The sequence below is a fragment of the Colias eurytheme genome, chromosome 14 (genome assembly GCF_061535395.1).
Source record: "Colias eurytheme isolate Ceu_HAF_F1 chromosome 14, ilColEury1 Martin Lab GWU primary, whole genome shotgun sequence".
NCBI classification, from domain to species: Eukaryota; Metazoa; Arthropoda; class Insecta; order Lepidoptera; family Pieridae; genus Colias; species Colias eurytheme.
In genome coordinates this window covers 1,367,247-1,386,963 of record NC_142993.1, presented here as the reverse complement: position 1 = coordinate 1,386,963, position 19,717 = coordinate 1,367,247, and the positions used below count along the sequence as shown (strand labels likewise).

The 19,717-nt window shown below is 34.0% G+C and overlaps 1 protein-coding gene across 1 annotated transcript; it reads right to left on the bottom strand.

Moving 5' to 3' along the window:
• Positions 1-1,532: 1,532 nt before the first annotated feature.
• Positions 1,533-19,704, bottom strand: LOC149902695 (uncharacterized). The gene is made up of 14 exons (XM_090109612.1): positions 19,166-19,704; positions 18,808-19,062; positions 15,975-16,103; positions 15,555-15,671; positions 10,292-10,442; positions 9,726-9,912; positions 7,250-7,398; positions 6,636-6,765; positions 5,985-6,129; positions 5,286-5,372; positions 5,001-5,036; positions 4,838-4,922; positions 2,353-4,423; positions 1,533-1,965 (listed from the first exon to the last, which is right to left on the bottom strand). The coding sequence occupies exons 1-14, from the start codon at positions 19,517-19,519 to the stop codon at positions 1,827-1,829; spliced, it is 4,035 nt and encodes a 1,344-aa protein (XP_089965738.1). The 5' UTR covers positions 19,520-19,704; the 3' UTR covers positions 1,533-1,826.
• Between the last annotated feature and the right edge of the window lie 13 nt (positions 19,705-19,717).

Below are 19,717 nucleotides of genomic sequence, written 5' to 3'. Positions count from 1 at the left end.
TGACACACTAGCATGTTTTTGTACACATACATCGATCACACAGAAAAATCTCTGTACATATACGTAATAATACAATCGCTCTAAAGGGATGTAACCATATCGATATTACAAAAACAATAATTTTGTTGTAATTAGAAATAACATTAATATTATATTCATAAAAAATACTACACAGGTCATTTGTAACGATTTCATCATTATTATATGCATACGAAAAAACAATAAAAAGCCATTTTATTTGTATTTGAATATGTATTTACGCAATATTAATACCTACATATGAACAAATTACATAATAGAAAGGTTGCAAGATTAACATTACAAAAAAACGGCTAAGTGCGAGTCGGACTCGCGCACGAAGGGTTCCGTACCATAAAATGTTCTGCCAGTTAAAAGTAACCGAGCGTAAATTTTAATAAATATATACTTACAAAATGAACATTATACTCCTTTTTGTGCAGTTGTGTAAAATTTTAATATAATAAAGATTATTTCTCATCTCATTTCAAATTATACTTAGAAAAATATTTTTTTATCGACAACGATAGCTAGAAGTATTCCGTCACTAAAAAAAGTCGTAAAAATTTACGACCTTTTAAGCGACGACTTTTTAAATTCAACTCTATCGCTAAGTTCATAAAGATTAAATTTGTATCTCTTTCCAAGATAGTCCCGTGGGGAGTGCGGTTCAATATCGCGTTCTAAATTCAACTTTATTTCTTAGTTCATAAAGATTAAATTTGTATGTCTTTCCAAGATAGTCTCGCGAAATTTGTATTTCATTCCAAAATAGTCTCGTGGGGAGTGCGGTTCAATATCGCGTTCTAAATTCAACTTTATTGCGTAGTTCATAAAGATTAAATTTGTATGTCTTTCCGAGATAGTCTCGCGAAATTTTTATTTCATTCCAAAATAGTCTCGTGGGGAGTGCGGTTCAATATCGCGTTCTAAATTCAACTTTATTGCGTAGTTCATAAAGATTAAATTTGTATTTCTTTCCAAGATAGTCTCGCTACATTTGTAAATCATTCCATGATAGTCTCGTGTCAATAATCGAATAAACATGACTCGATTATTTTGTCTTGATCATATCGCTAAACGATACATCGACGATTATTAGAAAATGCATTTAAATAGATATTTACGTAAAAAAAATAAAAAAATACTTACAAATGAAAGGTCATTCCATCTTTTTTAAAATTTGATGTGTTTGACTTGTTTCTGTAAGACTTGACAGCATGAAACGGCATTTTTAGCGGAGCACTTGCAGACGTCCTTTCGATGTTTTACGAATACGCAGAGTGTTTGTAATCGATTACGCAAGTAGTTTTTATGAAAGCATAAGATTTTTCGATTCGAATAATCTTATACCTCGGCAAAAGGGGAAACGCTGATCTAAGGTTTTCATGTTTTCTAACCTTACTTTTTTTACTAATACATACAATAATATATTTTTTTAGCAATTGGAATCGTTTTATTTGTTGGGGATAAAAGTCAATAAGTAAAAATGCCTTTACATTATGTAATTAGAGTAATTTTATTAATAAACGTTAAAAATTACATGTCAGTTTAATTATATACACAATTTTTAATCAATCAGTCTATCTAAGACATATTTTTAAATTATATCATTTGATTATAAATCCACAATAATCTTGCGCTACCAAAGCCAATTGTAATTAATATGGATAATAAGTCTATTTACACTAATTTCCGGGTTTGATAAATGTAACAGAAAAAATTACGATTATGAAAAAAATTGAACAAAATCCATTCTTCATTTTAAAATATCAATCGAAGCACTTGTCATAGACAATTTATTTTTTCTACAGCTTTCTCCTTGCTCTAGGTCTATGGTAGGACGGTCTCGGCACGCGTATCCTCTCGTTACTATCGCCTGTTTGGGATAGACTTTCATCTAATGGTTCCGCTCTTGGAGTGAACAACTTCCTGCGACTTCTAGTACTGTGAAATAATTTTAATATAATAAAGTTTTATAGAATTGAAATTGGACTTTTGTTAATACCTTTTTTATATTAATTGTCAATGCTTCGTTCTTCGTTTTTGTTTATTATTTTTATGCCTTACTTTTATAATATTTTTTTAATACCTTGTTTTTTTCTTTTATACATTTGATTGAAGATCATTAACGTACTAGCTGTTGCCTACGACGTCGTCCGCTTTGCACCGGAAAAAAGCATCCCATGTTAGTCATATTATAACTTATTTGTTATACTCGAAGCAAATCATGCAATTTTAAGCGTGACACAAACATTCCCATAATTACTATTATGGAAGCATGAGTAGAGGTAAAAATAGCCTTTTTCTTAAGAGATTTAAAAAACAAATTACCTTTTAGCAGGACAGCTCTGTATACCTATCAGAGGCGGTACATTTTCATCCACTTTTTCTGGCGAAGGAATATCATTAACCACTTTATCAGGAGCCGGCACGTTCATTGTCACATCCGAGAATTCACTTTGCAAATTAACTATATCCTTCAATTTGTCGTCTCTATCTTCTTCCGTGTCTTCTAGATAGAAATTCTTAACTCTACGCAATCTCAAGTTACGTTTTGGTCTCTTACTTTCACATTTTGCGTTACTCTCTAACAACATATCCTCGTTTTTGCCTTTATCAGTTTTTATATCGCCTTTCTCTTCAATGGAATTCGCTTTGCGATCTCTTCGTGTTCTTTGCCGTGATTTTTTACGCAAGTTATATTTTAATTCAGTTTCCGTTGATTCTTTTTCATTTTCATTAGTCTGTGAGACGAGTAGATCGAACTCAGTCGCTCGCGGTATTGTTCCCTCCTTGTAGATATTTTCAAAATCTTCTAGTGTATTATTTACCGTTGTATTTGCTATAGTTTGAGATAAATCAGCATTGGGTTCTGTTTTTGGTTTCTTTTCTTGATCAGTATTGTTTTTGCCCTTTTGAATATCGATTTTATTTTGTACAACATCAAGTTCTTTTTGCTTTAGTAATGTTAAAGATTGTTTGAAAATATCTGGTGAAGCTTTTTCGAGTTTTATAATTGTGTTGGCTATTTTACTTTTAAGAGTGCGGCTTTCATTATCTTTAACAATTTTCTTATTAATTTCTTCCAGTTCCTTTGAACTCATTAAGGGCAGTTTAATTTCTTTAGGTGATTGTTTAACTTCTGTAGCTGTATTAACAACTTCAGCAGATTTTTCAACAGTACTAGAACTTTCGGCCAATACAATATTATCTATTGACTTTCGTATTAATTCCACACTTTCTAAGTTCTTCGTTGTCGGATGAGGGGATTCGAATAGGTCAACAGAATCGGTTGAAATACGCAGTGTGTTTTTATTCGCAGATGGCACATCTATATTAGCAAGATTTTTGCCTAATAACTTTTTAATCATACTAGGCTCGTAGTCGCCTGTAACTTCATCTTTCACTATAGACGGAGATCTGTAATCATCGTTCTGTTTTATTTCGTCAATATTTCTATTATCCTTCGAAGATTCCGCAAAATAATCCTTTCTACTTTCTAATTTAGCGGAACACTTGTAATCCGAATGGTTGTCATTGTCAAAATATGTTTTTTTCTCTTTCAATAAATTAATGCGGAAAAATTCCTTAGATTCCTTCTTATTGCCTTCATTACACGATTTCGTTGCTAGTTCAAGTTGTTCAAATTGAGTCAAGGAATTGTTGCTTTTGCTCGAGTTTCTTTGTATTATCTTGTTAACGATTGATTCTGTTTTCATTGTATCTGTATGTTTAGCTATTTTGATCTCGGGAACAATATCTTCTTTTTCATCTATACTCTTATTGGCAGTATCATTATTTTCTTTATATGATCCATGCGCGTCTTCATAATCATCACTCGTATCAGTATTGGAAACACAATAGGTCCCGCGTAATACTTTCTTCTCAATACTAACATTATCTTCTTTTTTAAAGAAGTAACTTTCCTTTTGATTCACTTTTACTTGAACAAGGTCCTGTGTTTGTTCAGCTAATTCTTCGCTTACGTCATTTGTTGTGTCATTATTTAGATGATCAATTGCACAAGCTTCGGGAGATTTAATTTCTTTTTCCTTCGTAATGTCTGGGGACGATTCGCAATTTATTGTTTCTTTAACTATATCAATTGTGTTACGTATACTAGCTTTCTTACATGTAACTAGAACATTATCTGTAAAGGCATGCTCTATGCTATTATCACTATCGTCTTTTAGTGTATCATCAGATTTTTCCAGAACACTATCTTCACTAGAGCTGCTGTTTTCTTGCTTATCGCTTACAATACTATGTTTAATTCTGGATTTTTCTATGTCTTCCTTTTTGAAAGTCGGTTCGAGACTTTCATTGCATGGATCGTCTACGTCCGATTCGCTGTCTGTTTCAGTGACTGACATAACATCTTCACTTGCCAAATCTTCTTTTTCTTGAAACAAAATAAATAATGGAATATTGTAGAGTAACATATTATACAACTTGAAAACAAATAATAAATAAATTTGTATAAAATTGATTTAAAAAAGTTGATGAATTATGTGTATCTGAAGAATTAATTCTTAATTATTTATACAATTACTAGTGGTCCGCCCCGGCTTCGCCCGTGGTACATATTTCGCAATAAAAGGTAGCCTATGTCCTTTCTCGGGTATCAAAATATCTCCATACCAAATTTCATGCAAATTGATTCAGTAGTTTAGGCGTGATTGAGTAACAGACCGACAGACAGAGTTACTTTCGTATTTATAATATTAGTATGGATATACTAACTTAATGAGACTTTATTTACTATTACACTACTAAAAATGCTTAAAAAGGGTTTATTTATGTTTCAAATAATTACCATCTCTTTCTTCAATACAAGCGCGTAAATGTTGCACCTCTTCCTCTGCCCTAACGCGAGCTAATCTTTCAGCCGTTAGTTTTTCCTGAATAAAAAATAATTATAGATATTGTTTGTTTTTTAAACATTAATTATTAGGTACTTATTTTAATTTTATACTCACTTCTAAAATAGCATTTTCCTTCATCAGTTGTGTGATCTGCAAAATAAAAAATATTTGGTGAGATTTACTACACTACATAGTATATAACAAAGTCGCTTTCTCTGTCCCTATGTCCTTTTGTATGCTTGAATCTTTAAAACTACGCAACGGATTTTGATACGGGTTTTTTAATAGACAGAGTGATTCAAGAGGAAGGTTTTAGTATATAATTTATTAGGTTTTAGACAAAGCTAAGCTAAGCTAGTAAAATATATAGAAATATATAGAAAGTTGTATTATATGTACCTTTTTATCACTTGAAGGAGTGCTGTGCACTGACCACTTGCTTAATTCATTCAATTTATTTTCATATTCTTCTGCCATCTCTTCGATCTATAACAAAGTAAAAAAATTGGTTGTCTGTAAAGTCGGTTTACTGACGATAGTTGAACGTGACAACGTCCGATTGTGCTTCTTTGTCGCTCGTTCCGCGCTCTCGCTTGCACTTCAAGCCTTACATGGAACGCCTCAGAGCGAGGTAACGCCGCATGAGTCATGTTTTTTCGTGCGTGCATCCGGCTATCGAATTATAAGACGTTGTCACGTCAATAAAAATTGCAAATGTTTTTATTGAACTCATTAATTTCCAATTTAATTTGTCAATAAGCAACGTTTGTATTTACAACAAAGACAAGTCGTTTTGCGTCACAGAAGAACAAAGACACATTTTAAAATTAAAAAATGTTGTGTGGTTTTATGAAACCACGGTAAAAGTGAAACTTAGGCACAAAATTATCGTATTTGTACCATAATTATCGTACGGTTCGACCGTCATGCGACATGCGCTACACAGACCAAAAAGTTTGAGACGATGTAATAAAAGTTTCACTTTAAAAACAAAAACATTATTTATGTACATCTTCTTAGATTCCATGACGTGACAGGACCTTGAAATAATACTGTCTACGCCCCTAAAGAAGTCTCAAAAACACTAAATATCCTTACCTCAGCTCTTAAAGCCAATAATTGTGCTTCATAATACTGTTTTGTCATTTCTTTAGCTTCCTCGACCAATTCTCGCATTGTATCTGCGCTTGCCGCTTGTCTTTCTTCCATTGCACCCATCAGTTTTTTGTATTGCGATTGTGCTCTGTGGAAAAAATAATATTAAAAATAGTGTAATTGGATGTGGGTAGTTTTGAATTTTGTTTAATATTAGTCGTTTTTTTTCATTATATAAGGATTTGTTATGCATAGTTAAAAAAAAGTTTCAACACAGAAAAAATTGAACACCATAAAAATAAGACACAATATAGATAAAACATTTAATTCAAAAGAACAGAGGAAACATAATCATTAAATGACAATCCTGTCTTGTCCCTTAAAATTCCAACTCTATTCAGCCATTTTGGCGAAATTATTTCATATACCAAACCTAATTAAAATGGATTGTCTATTAAAAAATATAAAAAGACGTGTGGCACTCGGGGACTGCCGCGGTAAAGCTATTGCATAGCATGCCTTCAAGCCACACCTCCGTGCCCGTCGGAGTGGGGAGCGTGAGGTTTTTTCGTTACGGAATTTCTCGATTCGGTCCCCGCGCTCAAGGCCCGCGATAGAAGCTATGCAATAGCTTAAAAAACAAATTACACTTACTGAATCAATTCAAAATGCAGCCTCTCATTATCGGAGCGCAATTTCATGATTTCCGAATTGAAGCTTATCGTCGTGTCTCGTGTGCTGCTCTCCAGTGAGCTCGGGTATTCAGATATAGTATTGTTAATTTCTGAAAATAATAAACAAATATAAATAAATATACACCTAATATTGCCCTTGTATTGTTGCAGTCAACTCGCTTAGTCACATGTGTGTGTCTTTGTGTATGAGATCGTGTGTGTATTATTGTGTGTGCTCGCGAATGTTTGTGTGTGTCCTAGGTATAAGCGTGATTGTATTTTTGTGTCACATCTGCATCTGTATCTTGTTTTACGCATCTATTGCGTGTATTTCTGCGTATTGATGTGTCAGCTATATGTGTACGTGTATATGTACGAACGTGTGCGTGCGTGCGTATGCTTGTATGCGTGTATATTTACGTCTTTGTGTGTGTATGTATACGAACGTTTGCGTGTGTCTACGTATGTATGCGTGTATGTTTACGTCTTTGTGTGTGTGTGTGTGTGTGTGTGTGTATATACGAACGTGTGCGTGTGTATACGTATGTATGCGTGTATGCTTACGTCTTTGTGTGTGTGTGTGTGTATACTCACGTATTTCCTTCGCCACGGCAGCTAGTTGCAGCACGTGTCTTGTCTCATGCGCATCCTCCTGCGTCGGGTTCAGAGTCACCACCATACTGACGGCTTCCCCACGTGCCCCGGATAAACCGGCGCCAAGTAAGCGGGTTAGTTTTGATTCTCTAGAGAATAAATAAATAAATAAATAAATCTTTATTTGCTCAAATGTGGTTCACAAGTTATTATTTTATGGAAAAGTACAGCACATTCGCCAGTTATACTGGCATGCAAACATAATTTCACAGCTCCGCATAATCCAAAAAAAAAAAAACAATTTTATTACATAAACATTTTAAAAAAGAAAACCCTTGTAGAAAGATGATTAATCGTTTTGACTGGATGCAAAATTTTTATGCATTAAACCGTTGACATAAAATACATATAAACAGTAATGAAATGTGTCACTTGTACATGCATGCTATACGTAACGAGCGGTGATGTAATCAATAGGCCTAAGTGTCCGTGTACGTGGGCCGTGGACACAGTCGCGCAGCACAATGCACTATTCGCCTCCTCTCTACAAACCGCTCTGAAACCACCACGCTACATATCAGAGGCGGCTCGTGACAAAATTGTATGGGTGTTCACTTGAAATAAAACAACGAAAATACAATAGCGTTAGCAGGATAATTTATTACAAAAAAAATGAGCACCACATTATAAATCCATACTATATTAATATTTTAAATGCGAAAGTAACTCTGTCTGTCTGTCTGTTACTCAATCACGTCTAATCTACTGAACCAATTTGCATGAAATTTGGTATGGAGATATTTTGATACCCGAGAAAGGACATAGGCTACCTTTTATTGCGAAATATGTACCACGGGCGAAGCCGGGGCGGACCTCTAGTAATATTATAAATGCGAAAGTGTGTTTATTCGTTTTAATGTGACATGGCCATGGGTAACTTTTGACAGCGGTGAAACGACTCAACTAATGCGAATTTAACATCAGGGGAATCCGCGGGCAAAGAAAAATATATGAATATTGTTTTCAATAAAAATGATGATGATGATATTGTTCATGAAATTAAATAATGAAATAATTCCATAATTCCAGGGCCCTGGTGAAAGCGCCCAACGACCGGGCGAGTTTATACGTTCGCTAGCTATGCAGATACTGAGCCATTCTGCGCACGCGCGGCCTGTGGACAGAGAGCATAGCGTACGGGATGTGGGTGGGAATAGGTGGGTGGTTTACTTTAATCAGTCGTAAAAATTTCCAATTTTAGGAAGATAAGAAAAATGATTTAAACAATAGTTAGGGCGATTGACAGAAAAATTACGATAAGTCAGGAAACATTTCTATAAGTCAGGAAAATTTCCATAAGTCGGGAAAATTTCTATAAGCTGAAAAATTTCCATAATAAAGGAAAATTTGTATACGCCAGGAAAGTTTCTATAAACAAGGAAAATTTGTATACGTCAGGAAAATTTCTATCAGTCAGGAAAATTTGTATAAGTCAGGAAAATTTATATAGATAAGGAAAATTTGTATAAGTCAGGAAAATGTTTATAAGCCAGGAAAATTTCTATACGTCAGGCAAAATTCTATAAGCCAGGAAAATTTCTATACGTCGGGAAAATTTCTATAAGCCAGGAAAATTTCTTTACGTCAGGAAAATTTCTATACGTCAGGAAAATTACTATAAGTCAGGAAAATGTTTATAAGCCAGGAAAATTTCTATACGTCGGGAAAATTTCTATAAGCCAGGAAAATTTCTATACGTCCGGAAAATTTCTCTTTGCCGCAAAATTATATAGATAAGGAAAATTTGTATAAGTCAGGAAAATGTTTATAAGCCAGGAAAATTTCCATGAGAAGGGAAAAATTCTATAAGCCAGGAAAATTTCTATACGTGAGGAAAATTTCTCTTTGCCGCAAAATTATATAGATAAGGAAAATTTGTATAAGTCAGGAAAATGTTTATAAGCCAGGAAAATTTCTAGACGCCAGGAAAATTTCTATACGTCGGGAAAATTTCTATACGTCGGGAAAATTTCTATAAGCCAGGAAAATTTCTATACGTCAGGAAAATTTCTATGCGTCGGGAAAATTTCTATAAGCCAGGAAAATTTCTATACGTCAGGAAAATTTCTATAAGCTGGAAAATTTCCATAAGTCAGGAAAATTTCTATAGGTCAGGAAAATGTTTATAAGCCAGGAAAATTTTTATACGCCTGGAAAATTTCCATAAGAATAGAAAATTTAAGACAGGAATACATACCCTTGCTCTATCACCCACCGATCTATATGTTTGCTCTACACTCACCGGTAGGGCACGAGCGCGGGGCCCGCGTGCCGGCGCCGCAGCGTGTGCAGGCAGCGCTCTACACACACGCTCTACACACACACTCACCGGTAGGGCACGAGCGCGGGGCCCGCGTGGCGGCGCCGCAGCGTGTGCAGGCAGCGCTCTACACACACGCTCTACACACACACTCACCGGTAGGGCACGAGCGCGGGGCCCGCGTGGCGGCGCCGCAGCGTGTGCAGGCAGCGCTCGAGCACGTGCAGCGACGAGTTGATGGCGCGCGACTCCTGCATGCGCGCGCCCGTGTTGCGCGTGCGCCGCGCGCGCTCGCAGCCCGCCAGGTCGCACAGGCGCACGCACGACGTGCTGCAGGCGCCATCTTGGAATACAGAATCATACATTCAATACAGTAAAACTTCACGTAAAACGTTTTTTTTTTATTTTTTTAACACAGGCAAGTCAAGGCGAGAGACGCGGATTTATTATTTCTCATTAATAAAGCATTTGTATGCTATAAATAATTAAACTTTAAATGAATTCCTTTTAGTTTGCCGAAATTAAACATTTACAATTTCATACAAAATGATAATTTTTAAACATATTATTCAACAATATGAATTCATGAAAAGCACTCACTTTTTAATAAACAATTTCAAATTTAGCAGTGTTTTATTCACTTTCGAAAATCTAACAAAAAATAACTAACTAAACATTGCTATTTTTTCACACGTTATTCTTCCTTATGCACTCAATTCTACCTTTCTCCGTAACCATAGTGATAGTGAATATGCAGTGTGATCGCGAGGACTGCGCGTGTACACCCGTAGCGGCAACTTGCAGCTGATGTTTACCGGCCACCATGACGTCATACGCTTCTTCCCCTGAACGCACGTATGCTTGCGTCGCTCCCTTTTGGATGGAATTAAAAAATATGGCAAAAAGAAAAATATGTATATGTAACTATGTAAAACTGTTTTTGATGGTAAATATATCTAAACAACATTTTTAAAGTGAAACTTTTATTACATCGTCTCAAACTTTTTGGTCTGTGTAGCGCATGTCGCGTGTATCGCGGCTGCCGAGTAGGTATACCTACTCGGCAGCCGACCGTCACGCGACATGCGCTACACAAAGCAGTGTTCGGAACCGTTCGAACAGTTTCATTTTTACCGTGGTTTCATAAAACCACACAACATTTTTAACCCATTGAGCCCGATCGGCCCGATCGGTCCACGACACAATAGATTTTCTATTGTGTCTGTGATTCCGGGGCCTGAGTTACTGATGTTTACCGGCCACCATGACGTCATACGCTTCTTCCCCTGAACGCACGTATGCTTGTGTCGCTCCCTTTTGGATGGAATTAAAAAATATGGCAAAAAGAAAAATATGTATATGTAACCATGTAAAACTGTTTTTGATGGTAAATATATCTTAACAACATTTTTAAGCCACACAATGATTTTAGACAGGATATTAAATATAATATCCTGTCTAATAAGTAATTAAATATATGACAATAATTAAATATACTAAGTAATTAAAAGTAATTAAATATACAGAGACACAATTTGGTTTTCTTGAAAATCCTCAATAATATATCTTATAATATATAATTACTTGAAAAATAGCAAATTTTAAAATTAATCTGTGCCCACAACTAATTTCTAACTACAGTCAAAACCGTTTATGGCGACATCGTTTAGAACAACATACCGGTTAAATTGACCAAAATCAAAGGTCCTGGCTGAGTGTTATATGACCGCCTTATCGAAAACATTGGTTTTTACGACATTGTTTACTACGACATACCGCATTAAGCGACCACATTTGGTTAATATTTTCGGAGTATTATATCTGTAGAACGACCGGCTCAGCTGTATTGACAACGGACCACTTTGGTCACTGTCGTGACCAAAGTGGTGTTCAAAAAAAGAACTAGTTTTAGTGTGCACTTAAGTACACAAGTATATTACCGAATCTATTAAAAAACAATTTTTTTTTAAATTAATAAAAATTCTTTAAAATTTCGTACTAAAAATAAAAGTAGAGTTTATTGTTCGGTGAACGGTTGTGGTAGTAAATCTCATACGAATTTAGAAGTTAGTTTTCATGCTATACCTAAACCTGGTAGCAGTTTTGTTTATGTTGAAAATTATTTCGGAAAAAAAGAAAAAGTAGATCGATGTAAAGCCTGGCAGCGTGCTTTAAAATTGAAAAATATAAATCCGCATATGAGAGTGTGTTCATTACATTTTCAAAGGAATGATTTTATTGTACCAAGTAAGTTGACAATGTTTAACCTCAAATATAAATGTAAATATAAATCTAAAACTAATTGAAAAATTTGTTTTTCAGGTGTTATTACTAAAAAGATGACTTTAAAAAAAAAACATGTGTTCCATCGTGTAATCTACCAAGCTCTGCTAGAGAATCAAATAAAGCTAAAAAAAATATAGAGGCACGACATCAGCGTCTAGTAAATCGGAGTTTAAAGAAGGATACTGTGAAAAAACATAATGATATTAATGAGGATTCATTAATCCATTCATGATCCAACAAATTGAAAAAAATCATTTATAGAAAACATAAATAATTAAAATTGATGACACTAATTCAATGTAAACTTATTCGTATAGGAGCTACCAACGTTGACAAGAGAGAATTTAAGTATAGTTGGTTCTTTGATATACTGTTCCTCTTGCTATTTCGGTTAGAGTCCGGGCTGTCTGGCTGGTCGCAGTGGTTGCGTTTTTTAGTGCGCATCTTATCTGCACAGGATAATTTCCTTAATTTTAAGTCATTTTTTATCGCGTAATTTTTAATATTTTGCCTTTAGATAGATCCATCAGACATAATTTTTTTATTGCAAGACGTTTTTTTCGTTGTTAAATAGGTGCCAGACACAATTTTTTATTTCGTTTTTATAAAAAATTCAAATTATTTTAGAATGTCTGTAAATTTCATATTATGTTCTTCAAACATAATATAATCTAAAATTAATTAGCCAGACGCTAATTCGATTGTTAAGTATTAAATAATGTGTATAAATAAAAAAAAAGTAATGAAGCATGCAGCTCATCAGCTAGTGTATATTTTTAATTATGCGACAGGAAATAATTGCAAGAATACAATATTATTTACACTTGTTCTTATAAATAAAAGCTAAAATGAAAAAAAAACATAAAAGTGAAAAATAAATTAAAGTTACCATACAGTGAAAAGAATGGAATAAAAACTATATCAATGAAGGTTTAACAATTACATTGTTAAATTTAAAAAGCCATCTTCATAATCATCATCATCATGATCTTCCCTCACACTGTCAGAATTATTTATATTATCGTCTAAGGAATTGTTATTGTTTTCCAATATTCCATCATCTGTAAACAACTAGAAAATTAGTTTCAATATTGATGTACACACATACACACACACAACACACACACACCACACCACACACGACACACACACGTGAACACACACACACTCGCATGTTTAAGTTTGTATTGAATTTAACTAAAGTAGTTAGCATGAATTTATATAGGTATACTATCGGTCCGCCCCAGCTTCGCCCGTGGTACCTACATGTTTAAACTATCCTATCTCTCAAGTTGGAACTGCACATGGTGTGCGAATTTTATTATAATCGGTTAAGTGGTTTAGGAGTCCATTGAGGACAAACATTATGACACGAGATTTATGTATATATATTAAGAATTGAGATTAATGAATTAATATTGTTATCATCATCACTACGTAGTATAAAACAAAGTCGCTTTCTCTGTCCCTATGTCCCTTTAAATCTTTGAAACTACGCAACGGATTTTGATGCGGTTTTTTTTAATAGATAGAGTGATTCAAGTGGGAGGTTTATATGTATAATAACATCCATTAAATAGTGGAGAAGTACCGTTATTTTTGAGGTTTCTAATGTGATGTCGTAAATAATTACATTTTTTCCACTTACAGTGCAAACGCAGGCTGAACCCTACGAGTTTTATCAAAATAATGTACTAACTATAGTACACATTGAAAAGGTCTACAGAAAAGTCCGTGATGGTATATGTCTATCTCTTATGGATAACCCACAATAACTTTTTTTGTCATTTACTTTAAAACTAATTTTCGAAGCGATTTTAACCAATACAGCATTAATCCTTAACCAATTAAAGACCTTGAATACATTGTTCATTTAATATAGATCTATATGGCCCTTTACACCGTATGATTTAAGTCAATATTTTCGAAGATATTACAGATTTAAAAATTGCGGCACGTAGCGTTTGCGGCGGTACCGGCCGGCCGCCCGGCTATATATTTTATACCCGTGCGAAGCCGGAGCGGGCCGCTTTGTTTTTATATTCAACGTTCACAGTTTATTGTAGTGTATTTAGTATCAGCATTGCACCCGTGCGAAGCCAGGGCCGGGCGGGTCGCTAGTTAAGTAATAAAAAAAATTGTTTTGTATAGAAGATTGTTGATGTACCCTAATAGTTTATTTTTTAGCCTAAGGAATAAAATGTACCAATGCAAGGTACTTGTTCCCACAACACAGGGAATCCTAGAGTAGGAACAATTCAATTTCTATGCATCTTATATTTTCGAAAAAAAAAAGTTATTTTTTATTGTTATTTAATTTTCGCGGCCGACCCTTTCTATCTCTCTTGCACTTTAAACTATCTCTCCATATACACAATCATCAATTGTTATACTTACCTACTTTCACTACGTTTTTATTTGTACATACATATTTAATACTTAACAATCGAATTAGCGTCTGGCTAATTAATTTTAGATTATATTATGTTTGAAGAACATAATATGAAATTTACAGACATTCTAAAATAATTTGAATTTTTTATAAAAACGAAATAAAAAATTGCGTCTGGCACCTATTTAACAACGAAAAAAACGTCTTGCAATAAAAAAATTATGTCTGATGGATCTGTCTAAAGGCAAAATATTAAAAATTACGCGTTAAAAAATGACTTCAAATTAAGGAAATTATCCTGTGCAGATAAGATGCGCACTAAAAAACGCAACCACTGCGACCAGCCAGACAGCCCGGACTCTAACCGAAATAGCAAGAGGAACAGTATATCAAAAAACCAACTATGTATACTAAAATGACTTTTTTTTAAACGTTAATAGCTCCCGTACCATATGGTTAATTCTTTTGTTGCACACAATACGTAGCCATGTTTTTTAAGCCCCGCCAACTGGTCCGTTGTCAATTGTAAACAATTTGAATAGGTAACTGTATCCACATCTGGCACGGTATAATAGTCAATGGCTATTATCGTAAAAGTAATCAAAGTTTAGGGTCTTTTGTAATTCTTAGAAACAAAGCACATGCATGCAGTACCTAGCCTGAAGGCCCGCTTCGTCTACGTCTAATAAGTAACAAAGTAACAAACTGACTTAAGAGATATCTTAAGTCAGTTTGTTACTTTGTTACTTATTGTTGAGTTAACTGTGAAAATTGTAACATGTCGCAAAAAAGAAAACAAATCAATATCGAAGAAAAATCGCGTATTATTTCAAAGCTACCTGGCAAAAGAATATAGTGTATCACACTAAGATCACACTCGACAATTTTAACCGTTTGGAAAGAAAGGGAGAAAATTCAAATCCGGTTGTTACAACTATCGGTTTTTACGACTCAATATGAGTAGTCCCTTCGATGTCGTTATAACAGATTTTGACTGTATAAATATTGCTCCTATTTGTATCACTAATGGAATATTAAATTAATTAAGAAGTATCCTAGCTACAGCTAAGCTTAGAGATAAAACAATAAAGAAATATATTAAAGTGAAACTTTTATTACATCGTCTCAAACTTTTTGGTCTGTGTAGCGCATGTCGCGTGACGGTCGAACCGTACGATAATTATCGTACAAATACGATAATTTTGTGCCTAAGTTTCATTTTTACCGTGGTTTCATAAAACCACACAACATTTTTTTTTTATTATTCAAATATGTAATAAAGAACAGAATACTCTAAAATAACATACCTTTACGTACACATTTCCACCGGAATCCTCACGGATAACAAGTTTTGTGGCATTCCCTCTTTCCCTGGCAGCAAGTAAGTCATATATCCCTTCATTGTATATCTCTATGAATGACACCTGCAATAAGCAGCAGTTATGCAACGATGTACATGATATCAAAAAGGAATTAATAGAAATGTAGTGTTACTGTACTAATCTTCTTTTTTTTTACATAGCTTGGCTACGTTCAAATTCAACTTTTTCATTTAACTTTTACAAAAATTCAAGGAACTACCAGAGATACATTTTATACAGATTACACTTACATAGTTGTAAGAGCGAACATTATTTTATTAGAATGAGCACAATAATCAAGTGTTGATTATCCAATTTTTTAATATAGCTGGAGTTTTAATAATTAGGCTATCATTGCTCACTTACCCATACATAATGTCTAGTTTGTGTGGATAAATCTAGCTGACTGACTGTCATATCATAGGATAATTGGGCGCTCATTCTTTTGTACTTTTCTCTTAAAGGAGCAGAGACTTTTCTTAATCTTTTCACCCACTGAAAAAATATTATTATTTACATCACACAGTTTCTATTTATAAAAAAATCGAAATATCAAATAAAAATTGTATATTGTTTTATTTAAATGCTGTAACTTTCTGCAATTTATCAGAACAGTAGAACAATTTATCTGTATTCTTTGTTTGAAGCTATTCAATAAATAAATAAATATTATTCATATAGGGTCATTGCGCCTGTTCGCGTCCACTTAGTGCAGTTGGAAAGTTTGAAGGAGAAAATAAAAATGTTCCAGAACAAATTTCAACGCAAAATTTATGTAACGTGTTCAATACATAGTCTATTGCACGCCTCATAAGCGAAGCGTTGAGGTGGGTACTACTGTCACTTCGCGCAAAACATCTGATTTTTCAAACTTAAAATGTCTTTATGTATCATACATTGAACTTGTAAGATAATACATACACACACATATTAAGAAAAAACACTATTTTTAACGTTCATGATATTTTTGATGTCATTTTTGTTATTTAAACTAGTTAAAAAACAGTTTAAAAAAGTTCTGTCTTGGACGTCCGTGTGTCTGTATGTGCGGATCCTTTTTCTTGTTAACACGATAGCGACCGAAATACTTTACTAATCGAGACTTTTTTTTTCTCTTACGCTTGAGTATGCTCAGGAATAGAACCCTTTCATTTTTCAGGGTCTGATTCGATGTGGTTTAATTGTTATTAAATAAACAAAAATAATAATTAATAAATATTTATTATAAAAAAATTATGAGGCGTGCACTTTTGGATTTTCCAAATTATTTTAAGATTTACTTTCAATTGTGTTGGAAATATCATGTGGTTTTTATTTATCTAGACAAATAGCAGAATTAGGCGTTTTACCCAGTTCGCGTCCAAAAATTCCAGTTTGCGTCCACCCGTGGACCAGTTCGCGTCCACCAGCTTAGAAAAGGAATTAAGTGTATTGGGTGATATTTTATCAGATAAATGCAAATAAAAATTAGATTTTAATAAATTATATATTTACGAATATAGTTATTTAATAAAAACCGGCCAAATGCGAGTGGGACTCGCACACCGAGGGTTCCGTATTAACCTGTTTTTTTTTCATATGTTTTAACTGTAAATGATTATTTTTTCAATGTTTCCCTTATTTGTGCTATAAGACGTTGCTTCGTACCAAACTTCAAGTGTCTGTGTTCACGTAAAGTACCCTGTAGGTTTTGATTCCCTTGCGAAGGTCGAAATTTGCGAAAATTTGCAGCATAAACGGCTGTATCTTTTGATTGCTTTGGCTTATAAGTTTGATTTTTTCACTGCTTCAAGGGACCGTAGACTTGAGTATTCAATATAAATTTCAGCTTTATACCTCCACGCGTTACTGAGAAAAAGGGTCTTGACAGAAAGACAGACCGGCAGACGGACATACAGACGGACGGATATCAAAGTGATCCTTCAAGGATTCCGGTTTTTCCTTTTGAGAGATTTTCTAATGAATTAAATTTCTTTTTTGTTCATATTATTTTCTTAACCACAGACTCTCATTCTCAAAGATACTAGTCTCATTCTTAGAATACCCATTTTAAAATGAAAAAATAGCATAAAAATTTGCTAATATATGTAAATGAAAATTTAAATTATCAACTTGTAGTCTTAGTCAAAAATTTACAATCTATTTTAAATTACATATTTTAACAAACAATTCATTGCTAAGTAATGAAAAACAATGTGGACGCAATATGTTCTATTGTTATGTTTTTACATAGCTAAGAACATGCACATGTTTTTAAAAACATCTGCAGACACATTTTCATAGAGATTTTTTTCAATATCTTTGGTTTAAAACGAGTTAACTTAATTACTTTAATGTTATTATTTTTAGTTTAAAAGCCATTTCTTTGAATTGTTTGCAGGGATATGGATTTTTATTGCTGAGAATTATTGTTTAACTCAACCTTTACATAAAAACTCAAAAAAACCCAGACCAAATAAGTAAAATAAAAAATTTAACGCTAAATGCGAAGATAAAGTGGCATTTTCAAGAAAAAAATTAAAATTGCAATAACTCTTCAACGGCTAACTTTTGGATATGGTATTATAAGATCAAATCAGTTTGTTTTGACCCCTACTACACGCTCTTAACAGGAATAGGTCGACTTAACCTGTAACCCTGTAGGTATAGTTTGCGCCCACCGTGGACGCAAAATGGAAGTTGTACAAATTCGGTGTAGTAATTCGCGTCCACCTTATTTTAGCTATTAATTGTAAAAGAAATAAGCTGATTTATAATCCATACTATTCCATGTTTTGTTAGCAAAGTAAAGAAACAGTTACATATTCAAAAATTCACATTTAACAATAAGATACTTACCGTCAAACGCGACGCTACGCACTATTTTTTTCTTAAAATCCCGCGCGTTTTAGCTCTCTCTTTTAATAGCCAAAATTAAATATATTTTTTTAATAGGATAGGCGGTGCGCAGGCATATTTTGAATATGTGTGCGTGTCTCTTATACATCTTATACATATGAGGTATTATCGGAAATTTTTCTTATTACAATTTTACTCAAAGTATACTTATTTTCGTGAATTTTCTAAAAGATATCCGCAAAATGGACGCGAATAGGCATGTGGACGCGAACAGGCGCAATGACCCTATTTTGTTGTAGAAAATAGTTTTACACCTGCAAATGATACTTGTTACATAAATTAAAAGAAATAATCAACCTACCTGTAACTCATACTCCTGCTCAGCATAATTAAGTCTATCAACGCCACCTTCGGAAGGCTTAAAATCTGGCACTTTAGCAACATCCACAAGCTTGAAGACATATTCTAAAGATCGAGGGACTAAGCCTGGTGACGCTACTGTCCCCATGAGGGTGTAGGTTTTACCAGAACCTGACGCTCCATATGTAAGTAACGTAAAGCTGCGACCTTCAGGCAACTTTTTTAAGTTATCCTTGACGACATGGTCAAATATTTCCTGGAAATTTAAATAAATTTCTTATAAAAGTAACAAGAATTAAGATAAGAATCGAAAGTAGGTGCTATAGTAAGAAGTTTTACGATTTCATAAATAATGTTACCTTTTGTGTAGTGTCTGATCTGAATATGTGCGAAAAAGTGTACATTTTCGACACATTATGCTGCGTTCGTCGGCCATGGCCAGCTGTCGCGGTATCGAGAGATGTTATTAGGCAACGATCAGAACGTACTTCGTATAGATCACTTGGCGCAATGCAAGGTTTCAACCGCAAATACACTTGCACTAATTCAGGCTCGTCACATACTACGGATTCCTCTTCGAAAAGATCCATTAGATTAGTTCCCTTTTGCGGTCGGGGGCGCATGAACGGATTTGATATTAGCGGTGGTCTAGGTTCAATAAAAGATGGCACATCTCGTTTAGATTGATTTATCTCAGAATATCGATCGGACATGATAGTTTACACACTACGACATATGAAATAAAATAAATTTTACAAGTAACTAATATAAATGGCTTAAATACAAACTAAAGTAAAACAACAAGAAATATTCTCCAACGGCACAACTTTCAAAAATTTTTAAACTACCTAAAGCGTCTTATTCACGGTCCATCCCCGACGTACGTCAGCTCAAGGCTGTGCTGGATGTAC